Source organism: Podarcis muralis, chromosome W (assembly GCF_964188315.1).
Source record: "Podarcis muralis chromosome W, rPodMur119.hap1.1, whole genome shotgun sequence".
Lineage (NCBI taxonomy): Eukaryota > Metazoa > Chordata > Lepidosauria > Squamata > Lacertidae > Podarcis > Podarcis muralis.
This window is the reverse complement of record NC_135674.1, coordinates 15519808-15538481: the sequence shown is the minus strand read 5'-3', so window position 1 is coordinate 15538481 and position 18674 is coordinate 15519808. Positions and strand designations below refer to the sequence as shown.

Below are 18674 nucleotides of genomic sequence, written 5' to 3'. Positions count from 1 at the left end.
ATTTTAGGAAAACACCTGCTAATACGTGTATTTGATAAGGCTGGAAATGTGCTTAGATTTTAATACGTCATGTTCAGAGTGGTTTCACTACTGTTTCCAACTGTTGACTTCTGCTAATAAAAAGAGGCTCTGCAAAGCTTGTTCTTGAACTTGCTTACACACAGCTCACTGCATCCAACCTCCCGTCTTCCTCTGTTATTCCTACAGAACTGCTAGGTTGGCAGGAGAAGGAACCGAGCAACAGGAGCTCACCCCGTCACAGGGATTCGAACTGCCGACCTTTTGATCGGCAAGCCCTAGGCTCTGTGGTTTAGACCACAGTGATAGTTTAGGAGACCCCTATTCCCTCTCACAGAGATATAATTTCCACAGTGGCTTAACAGTCAATCCTTCTTGCCAGGAACTCTGGGTCTCCTAACAGCTCTCATCCCCCTGAAAAAACAGTTCCTAAGATTCCTTGGAGGGAGGACCTGTTTAAAATGGTATTGCTTTAAATGTACAGTGCAGATGGGGCCCCTGGTGCAGAACCTGTGGTGCCCCTCCGGATATTGGACTCCAGCTCCCACCAGCCCAGTCAGCATGTTCCATCGGACAATGGGAACCCTGAATCCAGCGAGACATCTAGAGCCCCACCAACTTTAAAACAATGTGTTTAACACATTCAAGAACTGCTTCAAAACCACCACACATACATTGCTAAAAAGATCCAAAGGGAGACTTACTTTTCAGTGAGGTTAGTTTTGACGGAGGAAGGTGACGAGGCAAAACCTTGCTTTAGCCCAACAGGACTCGCGAAGGGAGGGGCCCTGGCTGAGCTGTCCATGCCCGCTTTATAACTCATGGAACCAAAAGAGAAGGAGGGAGGAGAAGCTGCAATGGGGCTGGACAGCAGCGATGGAGTTGGAGGCGCTTTGGAGATGCTGGTGGTTGGAGAGAAGGGGAACCCGGCTGCTCCGCTCAGGTTAGAACCAAGGGGAGGCTTGGGGTTCTCCGACATGCCAGGATACTGAGGCGGGGTATCAGCAGCAGATCTGGTGGATTTCAGAGTGAAGGACGCAAAAGACAAAGTGGGTGCCCCTTTGCTGGAAACTGAAGATGTGGCTGGGACAACGGCCAAGGAAGCTTCGACTTTTGGAGGAGCAGCAGAAGCGAAAGCGGATGATGGGGGAGTGCTTCCTGGAAGCGATGGGAGAGGTTTTGTTAAAAGTTACTATGTGTCATTAAGGCCCTTCCACATCAAATCAACACAAAAAACAAGGGTTTCGCCACCCACTGTCTCGGATTTTGATGAAACTTGGTGTACACTCTTCCCTTATGGTTGCAAAATTGAAAATAATGCATAATTTTAAATTCTTTTAATCTTTTTCTTTCTAGGTCTTATTTCCTTACATGTCAGCATTCAAAGTTTCTGACCAATTTTTTTAGATTGATTTCACGATATAGCCAATTTTCATAGTTTTAAATACCCCAAAACTGAAAAAGAAGTCTGCACTTTTGAAAAAGAACCCCTGTAATAACCAATATTATTTCAGATTTTAAGATGAACAACTTTGTTTCATTAATTTTTTCTATTACAGCTATGAATTGTAGGAAAGTTGTACCCAGTAGCCATTTTTTCCCTATGATGTCAAAAAAATGTAAAATTTTGTTACAAGACATAAGAGGCCATTAAATCTTATAATTTGTTGAGAAAGAGCATGTCTTTGCAATAATTTTCACCATCAAAAACTTCTGATTCCATCGTGCCAACATGCTGGAAATTTAGGTTTTCTAAACCTAGTTTTTTCACCAAAAAACCTACATTTATACATTTTTTTTAGGCATTTATAAAAACTTTTGAGTGCTGGTGTATTTTTTCCTGAAATCCTCATCCTCTTATTAAGCTCTGTGTAAAATTTCAAAGAGATCTGATCATTGATTATTGGGGGGGGGGATAAAATGTACAGAAGGCCAAGGTTCTCAAGAGGGAAAAAAAATTAAGGGGGTTTCTTTCTTTCAACCATAAGGGAAGGGTGTACACCAAGTTTCATCAAAATCCGAGATGGTGGGTGGCATGACCGCGTTGAACTGACATGGAATGACCCATTAGGAAGAAGCCAGACATCACTCAGGGGCCACAGCTAGAATGGTGTTGTGTGCCAAGACAATGGAGAGCACTAACCCAGAGCAGAACGATTCCAGAACAGGGTGAGCTACCTGGGAGGTGCAACAGGAGATGAGGAATAAGGAAATGGGCTGTGCTTCTAACTCAGCCGGGCTATAAAACCAGGCAAGGATGCTATAATTGACATCTTGGTGGAGTTACAGTTATGCAGGCTGATGGAAAGCTTTTAACCGTCACTGGGTGTATGCTGCTTCACACTAGCACATTATTTGTCCATTTGACTTAATCTTGCTTGCTTGGACTGGCAGCTGCTGTCTATGGTCTCTAGGGAGAAGAAAGATGTGGGGTGATCCTGATAACACACTGAGGCCGAGAGAGGTTCACTGCAAAAGGGAGAATATAATAATAAATAATAATAATAATAATAATAATAATAATAATAATAATAATAATAATAATAATAATAATAATAATTTATTATTTGTACCCCGCCCATCTGGCTGGGTTTCCCCAGCCACTCTGGGCGGCTTCCATAGAAACCAAAAATACACTAAAATATCACAGATTAAAAACTTCCCTGAACAGGGCTGCCTTAAGATGTCTTCTGAATGTCAGGCAGTTATTTATCGCTTTGACATCTAATGGGAGGGCGTTCCACAGGGCAGGCGCCACTACCGAGAAGGCCCTCTGCCTGGTTCCCTGTAGCTTTGCTTCTCGCAATGAGGGAACCGCCAGAAGGCCCTCGGCGCTGGACCTCAGCGTCCGGGCAGAACGATGGGGGTGGAGACGCTCCTTCAGGTATACTGGGCCGAGGCCATTTAGGGCTTTAAAGGTCAACACCAGCACTTTGAATTGTGCTCGGAAACGTACTGGGAGCCAATGTAGGTCTTTCAAGACCGGTGTTATGTGGTCTCGGCGGCCGCCCCCAGTCACCAGTCTAGCTGCCGCATTCTGGATTAGTTGTAGTTTCCAAGTCACCTTCAAAGGTAGCCCCACGTAGAGCACATTGCAGTAGTCCAAGCGGGAGATAACTAGAGCATGCACCACTCTGGCGAGACAGTCCGCGGGCAGGTAGGGTCTCAGCCTGCGTACCAGGTGGAGTTGGTAGACAGCTGCCCTGGATACAGAATTGACCTGTGCCTCCATGGACAGCTGTGAGTCCAAAATGACTCCCAGGCTCCAAACCTGGTCCTTCAGGGGCACAGTTACCCTATTCAGGACCAGGGAGTCCTCCACACCAGCCCGCCCACTGTCCCCCAAAAACAGTACTTCTGTCTTGTCAGGATTCAACTTCAATCCATTAGCCGCCATCCATCCTCCAACCGCCTCCAGGCACTCACACAGGACCTTCACTGCCTTCACTGGTTCTGATTTGAAAGAGAGGTAGAGCTGGGTATCATCTGCATATTGATGGACACCCAGTCCAAACCCCCTGATGATCTCTCCCAGCGGCTTCATATAGATGTTAAAAAGCATGGGGGCGAGGACGGAACCCTGAGGCACCCCACAAGTGAGGGCCCAGGGGTCTGAACACTCATCCCCCACCACCACTTTCTGAACACGGCCCAGGAGGAAGGAGCGAAACCACTGTATAACAGTGCCCCCAGCTCCCAGCCCCTCTAGATGGTCCAGAAGGATGTTATGGTCGATTGTAACAAAGGCCGCTGAGAGATCCAGCAGAACTAGGAAACAACTCTCACCTTTGTCCCTAGCTCGCCTGAGATCATCAACCAGCGCGACCAAGGCAGTTTCAGTCCCATTATGAGGCCTGAATCCCGATTGGAAGGGATCCAAATGGTCCGCATCCTCCAGGCGTGCCTGGAGTTGTTCAGCAACCACGCGCTCTATCACCTTGCCCAAGAATGGAAGATTTGAGACTGGGCGATAGTTGGCCATACTGGCCGGGTCTAAAGATGGTTTTTTAAGAAGCGGTTTAATGACCGCCTCTTTCAGTGGATCTGGGAATGTTCCCTCACAGAGGGAAGCATTCACCACCCCGCAGAGCCCATCGCCCAGCCCTTCCCGGCTTGCTTTTATTAGCCAGGATGGGCAAGGAGACAGGTGGACAGCCTGTCCACATCCTCGGGGGTAACGGATTGAAATTGATTCCATGCAACTTGACCAGACAGATCTCTAGCACTCTCCCGCCCAAGCCCTGCTCCCACGGTGGTGTCTAGCTCCTTCCAAATATGAGTGATTTTATCTGCAAAAAACTTTGCAAAATCGTTGCAGGAGATCTTGGGGTCTTTACAAGGCCCCGGTGGTAAAGGTGGTTCCGTTAAATTGCAAACCACCCCGAAAGAGTCTCCTGCTACTATTTTCTGCAGATGCAATAGAGGCGGTGAAGAAAGTCTTCTTCGCCGTCGCTATCGCCACTTGGTAGGCTAGATGTTGAGCTCTAACCTGTGTCCGGTCAGATTCGGAGTGAGTTTTCTGCCACCGACGCTCTAGCCGTCTCAGCGATTGTTTCATCGCCCTCAGCTCCGAAGAAAACCACGGGGCTGTCCGGGCTCCATGCAATCGGAGAGGGCGCTTCGGAGCCAGACAGTCGATAGCCCTGGTTAACTCCGCATTCCAGTGGGCCACCAGGGAATCAGCTGAAAGGACATCAACATGGGATAAAGCTGTTGGGATATTTCCATTCCACCTTAAAAGGGAGCAGGCTTTGAGAGTCACAGATTCTGCACATGTCCTAGTCACAGGATGTTTATGTTTGCTGTTTCCTTTCGATTTCAGTCGGTCAGAGACACTGGCACAGAACGGTCATGTTTTTCCTTTGTTCTGTTCAACGCTAAATAAAGTCTGTAAATTATGCTCTTCTGCGGTGCAAGCTTTCTGGCTGTGTTTTCTGCTGATAAAGAACAGTGTGCACAAGCCTAGAATGTGGCAATCTATTTCTAAGGCTTCGTGTCGCTAACTGCTGGATCTGCCTGGCTATGGGAGATCGATGGACGTCCGGCAGCCGGCTTGGGGCCATGATGGACAATATCTCCCTGGCAGTTTCCCAACAACAAGGTTTCGGGCCCAGAATCACGGCACTTACAGGAGAGTAAGACAACTGCGTCAGACTGCTGAGGTATGTGAAAAGCGAAAGCAGCGAGAGCAGAGGCTTTTCTGTGGGCCCCGGCAAGAGCTTTTGATGTCCGGCAAGGCTTAATTGGCCTGGGAGCCGAGCCAAAAGGCATCATGATTAATGAGCTGCCACGATAAGGAGTCTTTGAAGGCATAAAGGCTCACGGCTCAAGTAAAAAGCTGGAATGGAGTTTTTCCACGCTTTTGAAGCTTCAGAGGCCACTGAGTGCCCAAAGTTAAATCGGCACAATTATCAGACCTGGGCAAAATGGTGTGAGAGTTTGCTGCGTCAGTATGGAGTCTGGCATACTGTGTCTCAAGCCCCCCCAGATCCTCTGACAGAGAAATGGGAGGCCCAGAATTCGAGGGCCATTGACATAATAGTCTTATCCGTCTCTCTGGAGGAAATTGCTACGCTTGCTGGCAACGTGACGGCACGTAAGATGTGGAATGCTTTGAAGATAGCCCACATGCCAGTCATCCCAGCTCAGAGTTGTAATGCCCAGAGTTTGACTGCATCGGAGGTCCTGGCTGTTTCCCAGAATGCGAGTGAATGCAGGGATGCTGAGGGCACCGGTTGCAAGCTGCAGGGGGAGCAGACTGTGATGTCATCCCAGGCAGCATTCCAGCCTCCAGGGGGAGCCAAGGAGTCGGCAGCTGAGAGCTCTGTTTCTCATGGGAACCAAGGTCATCGTCTTTGCAGAGGCCGGAAGGCCAGAGGTAAACAAAGACAGATGCCTGCAGATGGCCCGAAGCAGAAGGGGGGTGAAGAGCCCACGCCAGTGGAAAACAAGGCTTTGTTAGCTGGCACTGCTTCACCAAAGGCTAAAGGCAAGTCTCATGGCCAGGAGCAGGGGGGCAAGCTGCAAAAGCCCACGCCGGTGGAAAACAAGGTTTTGCTTGCTGCAAAGACTGCTCCAAAGGCTAAAGCCAGGTTTATTGTGGACTCTGGTGCGAGCCGCCATCTTTCAAAGGATAAGCACCTGTTTATCTCCTTCTCGCCTCAAGAAGGAGAGATCCACCTGGCTGATGGAAGGACGTTGCAAATTGCAGGAGAAGGGACTGTGAAACTTGCAAGTTTGCATACAACCATCAGTAATGTACTGTATGTTCCTGGAGCTGCGGACAATTTGCTTAGCGTCCCACAGCTGACTGGGCGTGGCTTTGAGATATCCTTCAAGAGGAGCGTCTGTGTCATCAGAAAAGGCAAAGAGGACATTTTGCATGCAAAGTTTATAGATGGTTTATTCTGTATAACTTATGATGACAATGCTGTTGTGTCTAATGCTGATTCTTGTTGTGTTGCACAAACTAACAAGGTTCTTCATGCAGGATGCATTCATGATGCACATCGAAGATTTTGTCACATGTCTTGGCAGGCGCTGGCCAAGATGCCTGGATTGGTTGAAGGTTTGAACATCAAACCTTGTAAGTTTCACATGAAATGTGTATCTTACCCAGAGGAAGATGAAGGTGATGAGAAAAAGGCAGATGATGCCGAGAAAACTGAGGATGAGGATGATGATGATGATGATGATGATGATGATCAGAGTTCGGATTCCAGTTCAGTGGGCGGCGCTGCTGCTGATGTCAGTGAGAGTGATGACACAGCAGACTACAAGAGTGCAAAGGCCTCAGTCAGACCATCTGATGCGTCTGACAATGAACTGGAAGAACCACTGTTCACCATTGGTCATTTTTCTCCTAAAAAAGAGGAGATGAGTCCAGAAGACTTGCGTCTAGTACGCAGGTCTGAAAGGGCGACCAAAGGCAGACCTCCAAAGAGATTTGCTGATGAGTTTGCTAAGACTGCAACTGCTGTTCTTAGTAGCTCAGAGAAGGTGTGGGAACCTTCAAGCTTCAAAGAGGTTCAGGAGTTAACCTCTAAAGATGCTGAGCCTTGGCTTAATGCCATGAAGGCTGAAGTTGATTCCTTGAACAGGAACCAAACTTGGGAGCTGGTACCGGTAGTCCCAGGAATGAGACTGGTTGGCAGCAAATGGGTCTTCAAGGCCAAGACAGACCAGAATGGCAAGGTAGTCAGACACAAAGCCAGATTGGTTGCCAGAGGTTTTTCACAGGTACCAGGACAGGATTACCACGAGACCTACTCACCCACAGTCAAATATGAGAGCATTCGGCTGATGCTCAAGATCGCTGCGGAGGAGAAACTGCATGTTTCCCATCATGACATTAATACAGCTTTTTTGTACGGGATTTTGAACGAGGAGCTGTTTATGCTTCCACCTGACGGGATGCAGATACAGAAGGGAATGGTCTGTAAACTGCGGAAATCCTTATATGGTCTCAAGCAGAGTGCTAGGTGTTGGAACACAAAACTCACTGAAACGTTGCTTTCTCTAGGTTTTCACCAGGGCAAAGCTGATCCATGTGTGTTTGTCAAGGAGGAGGGGCAAAACAAACTGTATTGTTTATGTTTTGTTGATGATCTTCTGATGTTTTGGAAGAATCAGGCTTTCTATCAAAGCACCCTAGCTCAGCTGAAGGAGCACTTTGACATGAAGGATCTTGGTGAGGTATCCAACTATCTTTCTCTGCAGGTGGAGAAGGACCAAGCAGGTAATTTTCTGGTACACCAAACACAGAAAATTGCTGATGTATTAACCAGGTTGAATTTGGTTGATGCAAACCCAGCAGACACACCGATGGTGACAGGTTACCAGGTAGACAGTACTGCTGAAGCGTTTTCTGACACAATGCTATACAGATGCGTTCTAGGCAAGCTGAATTTCATTGCCAGATGTTCAAGACCTGACATAGCTGTAAGCTGTAATCTGCTTAGCAGACATGCCAACAATCCTACGGTTCAGGATTGGAAAGCTCTGAAGCGCATAGCCCGCTATTTGAAAGGGACTATGCACTACAGGCTGAGGTTCACCAGTCAGAAGACTGGAGGTCTTGAAATCTTTGCAGATGCAAGTTTTGGAAGTGACACCACAGATGGTACAAGCACTTCTGGAGTATGCTACATGCACAACCACTGCCTGTTTGACTGGTTGTGCAAGAAGCAGACGACAGTTAGCCTAAGTTCCTGTGAAGCAGAACTCAATGCTCTGTCATTTTCACTCATGGATTGTGAATGGTTGATGCAACTGTTTAAGGACATCGGGGTTTCTGTGAAATGTCCTATACAAGTGTATCAAGACAATAGATCATGTTTGGCTTTGCTGAACTCCGAGAGTTGCAAGCAAAGAACCAATTACTTGCAGATTAAGCTACATCGTGCAAGAGAGTGTATTCAAAAGGGACTGATTCGGGTGTCCTACATGGCAGGAAATGAAATTCCTGCTGATCTGTTGTCTAAGGTTGTTAACAAAGAACAACTAAAGGTTTACACACAGAGGTTGCAATTGGGTTAACCACAGGTACTACAGGTTACACGGAAAGGGGGAGGATGTTGGGATATTTCCATTCCACCTTAAAAGGGAGCAGGCTTTGAGAGTCACAGAGTCTGCGCATGTCCTAGTCACAGGATGTTTATGTTTGCTGTTTCCTTTCGATTTCAGTCGGTCAGAGACACTGGCACAGAACGGTCATGTTTTTCCTTTGTTCTGTTCAACGCTAAATAAAGTCTGTAAATTATGCTCTTCTGCGGTGCAAGCTTTCTGGCTGTGTTTTCTGCTGATAAAGAACAGTGTGCACAAGCCTAGAATGTGGCAATCTATTTCTAAGGCTTCGTGTCGCTAACTGCTGGATCTGCCTGGCTATGGGAGATCGATGGACGTCCGGCAGCCGGCTTGGGGCCATGATGGACAATATCTCCCTGGCAGTTTCCCAACAAAAGCATCCCCTACCACTCTCTGGAAACCATTTGGATCCATTAAGTGGCGGGGGCGGACTATCCGAATTGGTCCCACCTCCCTGCAGAGGGGAAGGGTCACGGAGAAGTCCAGTTGCACCAGGAAGTGATCTGCCAGGAAGAAGACCCTCAACTGCCACACAGTTTGGTGTTGTGGAGAGGCTTTCCCACACAATTGAGATGTACCTCAGAAGCACTTGGACTTAACTCCACAGCTCAGCATGCCATCATACAAGATTCTCCTTCCCCCATTTAGCCCCACAGGGGAGGGCCAGAGTCAGCACACATTTTAACTCTCTATCAAGCCCAGACAAGATTTGTGTATATGCACAGATACATGCTTAGAATACTGATATTAGCTCTGCCGTTTAAGGATATGGCAGGATAGACATACACAGTAATTTAATAAAAATGCACAATAGATCTTTTCAGACTCACAGATCGGACCTCCAAGATCCCTGCCTAAAGGGAAGGCCCTTAAATCAATACTACAATTTCCCAGGTCGGCTGGATTTTAATTGAGCTGGGAATTGAGAGCACAAGGCCTTCTACAATCCCCCATCGATTTTTGGCAAGGATCATGTCAGTCTGAATCAAACATCCTGCTGACAAGCAAGCCAAGTAGAGCTGGAAAGAAAAGCCTTTGCCAAAACTAAGGTGTTCCATATTGAACAGGAAATGCAATTACACAGATGAAAAGTGAACAGGGCTTTGCAGTGAACCTTCATCTCTGGCCAAAACAGATAATACACAAATAGTTCTCTTCGCCCTTTGAATTCAATATTTACTACCAATATACTGACCATATATTGGCAGCTCAGTGGGAAAGAACCTGTGTTGCATGCAGAAAGTCCCAGGTTCAATCCCTGACATCTCCAGTAGCTCTCCAGGGTTCAGGCAGGAGACATTCCCTGCCCTACCTGGAAATGCCAGGGATCACACCTGAGACCTTCTGCATGCAAAGCAGGTTTCTCTACGTCTGAACTACACTGCTCCCCCGCCCCACCTATTAGGAAGATTCCTTATTTCATGTCAGATTGTTGGTCCAGCTAACTGAGTGCTGTCTACACAGACAGGCAGCAGCTTCCCGGGTTTCCAGACCAGGGTCTCTCCCGGCCCCATGTGGAGATGCCAACTACTGAACACAGGACTCCTTGCATCCAAAGCGTAGTTTCAACCAATCATATACGCAAAGTGGGACAGTTTGGTAGCCTCTGCACTGCACACAGAAAGACCCAGCTTCAACACCCAGCTTCTCTAGGTGGGACAGAGAGAGACCCTTGCCTGAAACCTGGAGAGATGCTGCCAGTCAGTGCAGATAATACTGATGGTCCAACCTGGCATGAGGTCTGTTTCCTACTCTCCTATGGAACGCTGTGAAGCGTTCCCAAGACTGCAGCCTTACAGAGCAATCCTAACCACATAAACAAATATCTATCAAGGTGGAAATGCTGATGAGCAAAACCAAAAGATTGAAAAGGGAGGGTAAGGGGCACAGGTATGTCTTTTTGATCTCCAGTTGTGCATGTCGCTTGCCACGCCCTCCTTATCACTCTACACCAGCCTTCTCTGGCACGGTGCCACCCATACATTGTTGAATTCTGACTCTCATTATTCTTGGTCACTGACTGCTGGGAGTTCTGTAACACCTAGAGGGCACTAGGCTGCTCCATTTGCATTCAAGGTGTTTTAGGATAAGTGTTCTACAACCTTGGATCCTCGGGTGTTGCTGGACCAAAACTCCCCCCAAAAGCAAGCAAGCACCTACCAGCTGATTTTGTTCCTCTGTCTCCTTCTGGAGAGAGAGGCTCCGGCATCACCATCAGAGACCTCACACCAGGGTTTTGATTGACCATGTAAAAGGGGCAGAGGACTCCATCAGTTGACAGCAGCAGCAGGACCGGTGCTGGGTCCGTGGTTTTATCCTTACCTGCAAAAATGCCACAAACACACACACACACACACACACACACACACACACACACACACACACAACATGACCAGACATGTTCAGCAGTACCTCCACTGTGTAAGCAGCCCTCAGACCAAGTCCGGGAAGGGACCAGGAAGTTATGTTAGAATGGCAAGAGTTTAAAACTTTACAAAGGGAACTAAGTGCCCAAGATGACTTCTCTTGAATAATGCAACATGTATTACAACTCTGTTCCATGCATTTCTAGTCTACCCTTTTTTTCTTTTACTTATACAGGACACATTCCAGCCAGGCAAAAAACAGTGTCAGCTGGGGAGAGTCCCATGGGCCAGATGGAGGCCTGGAGGGTCACAATTGGCCCCGAGGTCGCAGGTCTGCCCACTCTGAATAGCCTCAAGAATCACAGTTAGAAGGTGGGAAAATAGCACTTCCAAGTATATTAATAGCATCTTCTCAGGACTAATGACCAGCACTAAAGCTCCCTCTACAGCAGGCATGAAGAAGCTTTAGCCCTCCAGATGTTGCTGAACTACAACTCTCAGCATCCCTGGCCATGCTTGCTAGGGCTGATGGGAGACATGGTTCAGCAACATCTGGAGGGCAAAAGGTTCCCCACACCTGCTATAGAGAGCACTGTTGTTTGCTTTATGCTTAACCCAAGAGCAACATTCATATACTTACTAATGGTTATGGGCATGTTGCTGGTGTAATCAATGGCCACGCCTACGGGCAAAGTGTCATCGCTCTTATCTGTGACCGGAAGTTCTGCTCGGCTGGAGTCTTCCAGAACCCACAGCTCCCAGTTGTTCTGTAAGAAGGGTTAGTTTAATTAGTACTAGGAATCAGGATCTTGGTCTATCTAGCACATTATTGTCTACACTGACTAACAGCAACTCCCAACGCTACCTGGAAATGCTGGGAACTGAACCTGGGGCCTTATGCTTGCTAAAGAGATGCTCTGCTACTGAGCTATGGCCGCTCCCCAATGGCTCTGTGCTTTGGCAACCTCTGGAATCGTTCCAGCCAGGGAGGTCAACTTGTAGTAATAAGGGCTTTTTTTCACTTTAAAAAATCACTGTGGCACATGCAGTGGAGAGGAAAATTACTATTATTCCTTGGTTCATTTATAAAGATTTTTGTGTACAACCAACTCATATAAAGTATTGAGGCAGCACAGTGGTACCTCAGGTTACATACGCTTCAGGTTACAGACTCCGCTAACCCAGAAATAGTGCTTCAGGTTAAGAACTTTGCTTCAGGATAAGAACAGAAATTGTGCTCCGGCGGTGCGGCGGCAGCAGGAGGCCCCATTAGCTAAAGTGGTGCTTCAGGTTAAGAACAGTTTCAGGTTAAGAACGGACCTCCGGAACGAATTAAGTACTTAAGCCGAGGTACCACTGTATACAACAATATGTACAAGTACAAGTGAAACATTATGAAATAAACATTTAAACGACTGAATAATAAAAAATGTTTAGGCAGTTGCATGGGCTTGTTGGCATAAAAAGGTCTTCAAGAGATGCCTTAAAGTCAAAAGGGTATATCTGGTCCACTATCATTGGCGGGGGTGAGTCCACGGTCCACAAAAGCAAGAGCCTGAATAATGTAACTGTTAGCAGATCGGGCTTGGAGCTGGAAGCCCAGGGTTCAAATTGATCAAGTTCACTGGGCCAGTCTGTGCCTCTCAGCCTAAGCTACCTCACAGGGTTGTTGTGGGGATTAAATGAGGGGGAGAACCATGTACACCACCTTGAGCTCCTTGGAGGAAAAAAGGTAGGGTATAAGTGCAATAAATAAATAATAATAATAAACGATAATAAAATATTCTGTCCCAGTAAGTGCATGGGGGGGTTCAAGGTGACATGAGACTTTGCTATTTCTTGCTGCAGCTGACTAATAATAAGAACTACCCCTCTGGAACTCTCACTGGGACCTCTGATCTTCTTATAAGAGGCACTTGCTGGGGAAATAGGAAATGGGATTACCTTGTCTCCTTGCCTTGCGAGGATGCTGACCTCTGTGGAAGCAGCAGATGCTGCAAGGACCAGATCCCTTGAGGAAGGAAACAACAACCACAAATCCATAACCCACTTCAAGCAGCATTGCCCTGTTAGTTTCAAATAACAGTCTTTAAATACACCCAGCCCTTTGCTCACCTAATTAATGTTAAAAGGGAACTATTCAGTGTTGTATGATCGCCATTACTCACCATTCTTCAACGTAGTTTGTAGCACCCTGCTTGTGGTTAACGCTTAGCTGGAATGAAATATTCAACGCAGCAATAGAGAAATTAAAATAATAATTTATTTGTCAGACAAATAAATGAGAGGCACAGTGGTATATGGTTACCAAGCTCTGGCCTGCCCTCCTGCCATTATGGCCAGCACTTATATTCCCTTAATCCAGCCCCCTTTGCTCCTCCTTGGGCTGCCTCTGTCCAATCAGCCTGGTTGGATTTCCTATTGGCTGTTTGCTAGAACCAATCACAATAGATACACCCATTTCCTTCTATCCTTATAAGGGAGACAAAGAGCTATATATAAATGACAAATAAGTAATAATATATCTTACATGGAATCTTAATTACCAGCTCACCTCTTGCCCTCCTTGCCCTATTGCCTTCTAAAACAAATGGTTAATCTTAAATTTTTATCTTAAACATATGTCAAGGATCTTGAGTTTCACATCAACATTGAAAGATCTCCTTCATTTGAAGGTTTCTAAACAAATGCCTGACAACTATATATCAGGACTGCTTGGATGGCGTCTTCTTGTCTGGCAAGGGGGCTAGGCTGGTGGCTGACTTAATTTCAGGATAAATACAACTCTTACAACTATATGAAATAAGAATCTAGCATTTCTTAAATCCTTTGCATAATTACATTTAAGCCAATATATTTAAGCTAATATATTTCATACATTATCATAGGTAACCTTTTAAAAGAATAAAGCTTCTCAAAGTAGAAAGGAAGGAACTCAGTAAAAAACAGTTTTTAAAGAAGCCTCTTTAGTTTACACCTCCCCCTTTCACCCTCCTTTCCAGCCTCAAAATAAAATAGGAAGAAGCTTCTTCTTCCCCAGCCAAGCCAGTTGCCTTTCCCAACATTTATTGCCCTTTTTAACTCTCTCAGTTTAAAAAAGAAACTGCTTTTAGAAGATTTCCTAAAAATGCTCTCTTTTTCTGTCAGCTAGATGTTTTTTTTCCCCATTTGCCTCTGGCCTTAGAAAATACAGCTCAAGGTTTAAGAGAGGCCCATGGTATCATTTTACTATTTGCCCATTCCTAATTATGTTTATCTCTGCTTTTTTTATCTTCTGTAACATGTAGGGTCAATGTCCTCGCTCTTAGTCTGTAATTCCAGCTTTTACGACTTTGAGAATTGTTTTCTGCTATAAATCAAGGGGGGCCCCTTGTCTTAGGAGAATGGCCAAGGTTTTCTCTGCCTGGCATGAAACATTTGAAAATCTAAGCCCATTTAATTTAGGAACCTGATCAAGATATAAGCCAATATAAGTCTTGATTAAAAATGCAGTCTATATTCAGATGCCACAGTTAAGGAAGTAGTGATGTAGCCTCTCAGAACAGCTGCCATAACAGGGCTCCATAAAATTCACAAACAGCTCAGGCCACTTGTCTTCCTTTTTCTGAATGGGGAGACAGAATGGGAAATAGTGTGTAAAATGGGAGATGCAACATATGAGAAAAAGCGCCTTAAGGGAGGGGCAGCTAACAAATGACCCTGCAGACACTGGACTGTTTTAAAATGTTTGCATCATTTATAACATACATAACTGTTTTATGGTTGCAACTGTTTCATAATTACAAGGAGGGGGCCTTCATGATAGGGGCCTTCATAATAGCCTGCTCCCAGATTTTGTGGCTTCCTTCCTAGAGAAGCTAGACTGGCTCCTTCCTTGCTGTTCTCCCCTGGGACGTGAAGGCTGCCTTGTTCCCATGCGCTTTGGGGAACTGACTGCTTTTAAGGAAAGTGATTTGAATAGTGCTTTGCTATTTTTTGCTATCAATATTTTCATAATTTGTGTTTATATATTTTTAATTCTGTCGGGCCAGCCGTTACAAGTGGCACTTCTTTAATATAAAATAAAGACATAGAGAGCGAGTAATATTCCATAATAAGAGAGAGAGCTCATTGAGACTTCTCCTCTCCTCTGATCACTTTTTATTATCCTTTGTTCTGTCCAGCCGCATGGCTGCATTCCAATGTCTCACGTTACCTCATCCGGTCAAGCTTTAACCCACCCACAAACGATATAGGGTTACACTGCCCAGAGGGGGAGGGAACATAACTCCTTATAAGGTCAATGCATTCCAATACCTTGTAAAGCTCAGAGTGCTGGTCACGAGGTCCGGAGGTACCCTGCAGTATTTACAAACCTCTGCCATGGCTTTATGACTCCCACATGCCCTCTTTCTTTATATTTTAATAAGAGCCATATATATCAGTACCAATGGTTATGTCGAGAGCGATAGGCGACTCTTGTGAGACCGGAAGCGGGCCGCGGACTGGAGAACCATGCAGTACATACAGAAATTAAAGAAGGAATACATTGTATATAGCAACACAAAATAATGCAAATAACTACTATAATAATCACTATAATCAATAAATGTCGAAGCCAACTTCCATCCGGAAGCCAAGAATATAAGAATTCTGATTCCAAGCTGCATGGTAGGCTTCCTTTCTGGTTTATAACCATGCACTGGTATCGCTGTAAGAGAACAAGAGCTATTAAACATGAATTTCAATGTATATTGACAGTTTGGATATATGCCCCATGATTCTTTCCCCTCTTTAATTTGAAAACAAATGGGGGCAGGCTCATGGAGGGTCAATTGTACTGGAGGCCAAAAGGTTTGCTTAGGGGATATGCTATTAGTAAATTGAAAAGATCCATTGACAGGCACACCATGAAGCATTATGCCTGAATGACTGGCAAAGGGCGGCATGTGCATACATAACCAACATTTAGAAGCATGCAATAAGCTAGTAAACTTAATCATATCTTGTACAAAAATATTATTCCTCCATATCTTATGATAATTTTCTCCCCTATAAGTCTTATTCAACAAAGCTGTTCTTATAGTTTGAGAGTGGCTGAGCCGTGGATGCTGCCAGCCAGAGTAGGATTCTGATGACAGCGGCTTGCCAGCTGATAAGGTGAAATATGGTGGTTTCAACTGGACTGGATCGTCTGCTTCTCTTCCTTGTACAACGGTGCAGGAGAGGATGGCAAGGCAAATGGTTAGGAAGGTGCTTCCGTGGTTGAAGATGCTCGCCATGGCCGCACGCCATCCTTGGGAACAGAAAGCACCTTGGGACACAATATCCCTAGCTTGGGCCAAAGGAATAGAAAACTGCTTAGCCAATGCTTTCGCAGGGAGATGAAAGGTGTTATGACCTAGTACAGGATCAGAAAAGAGAGAAAAGGCAGAAATGTCCCTCAAGGCTGCATCTGCTCTTGCATTGCCCTCTGCTAAATACCCTGGGTGCGATGTGTGGGAGCGAAGATGTGCAACATAATAAGGGAACTCTCTGTGCTGAAGTAAAGCTTGCAGGGCAAGAAACAAGGAAAACAAGTCAGAATTCAAGGAAGGAGTTATATAAGATACTGGTAAAATAGCAAAAAGGCGATATACATACTGAGTCATATCCACAATAAGATTGAAAGTTTGAGTAGGAAAGGATTGAAAGGCAAGCTGGGCAGAAGACTGTGGAGGGGTAAATAACATTTCCATTTTCCTCCCTCCTCCCACGTCACCACCCCCCTACTTTTCGTTCCATCCGTGAAGAGGGTTAGTGCAGAGGGGAGAGGTGTGAGAGACAAGGGGATAGCCAAAACATAGGTGACCTGCGTCAGAAATGTCAAACGGTCATCCTTTGGAGGGTTAAAAATGATGACACCTATAAAATCTGCCAAAACAATTTGCACGGCAGCATTTGTGATCAATAAATGCTGCTGTTCAGTCTGTGAGAAAGGCAAATAAATTGATGCAACATCAAAACCGCTCAAAGCTATTGCTCGTGAACGTCCTTTGATAACAATGTCTGATGTGGATTCAATTACGGAATAAATGTTCTTTGGAGGGGTATGTGGTAGATGTAACCATTCTATAATGCAGATAGTCTTCTTCTTGCCAAATTCCTGTTGGCAACAATGGTGTAGCAAATACTGTCAGATGCAGCTGGTGTTCAGCACCTCTAGGTGGCGCATGCGGAAAGGTTTTGATGCTTCATCCACAAAATGCTGACAAAGTGTAGGGGAGTTCCACATGCTGTGAGGCAGGACAATCCACTGACATCACTGGTTGGGCTGCAAATTGTTATATTGGCAATATAAAAGCAAACCGTTCCTGTCTGCTGGTGCCAGTGGGATGAAGATGGTTCAATGTGGCCAAAAGTCAATTGTTCAGAAATAAGCTGTTCAGAAACAAGCTGGTGCTGCGGATTTTTCTTTTGGTGGAGGCCACCGTTCTTGTCTGATTGAACCCCACCTAGACTGGATACTGGTGGGTTCCGGGATTTTTCTCATTGCTTGTTGAGCAGCAAGAGCAGTATCCCTCAATAAGATCTGCAGCAGTGTGGCTTGTACTGAAGCCTGAGCAAAGGGGCCATGCCCCATCATAGCATCCATCACATCTGCGAGGGTAAGATTAGGATTATTCCCTCTTGCTTGTTTAAATGGAGCTTGCAGTCCATTTGTCCTTACTGACAATTGCAGCTCTTTCAAGATTTTAAAGTCAAAAGGTTGGTGCTGGGCTTGAGTTCCTGCTGGAGCACCAGGGAATGCCATGGTATCCTGAGATAAGGAGCAGGCAAGGACTGCACGTTGAAAGGGGGTAGCTGGTTCTGCTGAAAGAGCAGGGTCATTTCCAGCCAGACCACTGTATTTTTGCAGGATTGGGTCCTCTGGTGAGGAACTGTAGTCTGGAGGTTTGGGGTCTGGGGGTGCTGGCAAAGCAAGTGCTGGAACACATGGCAGGACAGCAGGCTGAATTAAAGAAGCTGAAGGTTGTGTTGGCAATACAGCCATAGAGATATTTTTTGGTGATAAAGAGCCCATAGCATATCGAACCTTGCACCAAGCATTTAAAATCCGGGCACTACTGCTGGGGAGCCCATGAAAATGTTCACCAATCTTGTCCCAATGTTTTAATTCACATGTTCCATTCAAAGGAAACCAGGGAAAATGTTCATCAATAGCCAGAATGAGCTGTATCACATCACCATCAGGAACTTCCAATTTGTTGGAGGAGAGGAGAAATTTTAAGTCTTTTAAAAATTTCTGTTGTGGAGAAGATAGGGAGCTACCCATGTCTCTAAAATATTGATAAAAAAAAGAAGAAAAGGGATCGGACTCACCCTGGGATCTTTTTAAAGATGCTTCAGCGCTTTGCAATCCTTGCCGGACGTAGGGGGCCGATGATATCCACTGCTTGGATCGAAAATCCTCTCACAGTTTCTGTTAGAATCCTCTTAGTCTGCCTCAGACTGTTTGCTTAAGTTGCTTCTTTTTTTCTCTTTTAAAAACCTCAGTCGTATTCTTTTATTCAGCCTCACACGGGGCACCACTTGTCGGGCCAGCCGTTACAAGTGGCACTTCTTTAATATAAAATAAAGACATAGAGAGCGAGTAATATTCCATAATAAGAGAGAGAGCTCATTGAGACTTCTCCTCTCCTCTGATCACTTTTTATTATCCTTTGTTCTGTCCAGCCGCATGGC

At 45.7% G+C, this 18674-nt stretch overlaps 1 protein-coding gene across 1 annotated transcript in view; it reads right to left on the bottom strand.

The window, feature by feature from the left end:
• Positions 1-718: 718 nt before the first annotated feature.
• Positions 719-18674, bottom strand: part of LOC114588873 (nuclear pore complex protein Nup214-like) — a 41577-nt gene continuing 23621 nt past the window's right edge. Inside the window, exons 8-13 of the mRNA XM_077922855.1 lie at positions 14486-14574; positions 13139-13156; positions 12915-12981; positions 11611-11737; positions 10765-10926; positions 719-1176 (exon numbers count right to left, since the gene is read on the bottom strand). Coding sequence (XP_077778981.1) covers positions 719-1176; positions 10765-10926; positions 11611-11737; positions 12915-12981; positions 13139-13156; positions 14486-14574 — 921 coding nt within the window. The remainder of the gene's footprint in view (positions 1177-10764; positions 10927-11610; positions 11738-12914; positions 12982-13138; positions 13157-14485; positions 14575-18674) is intronic.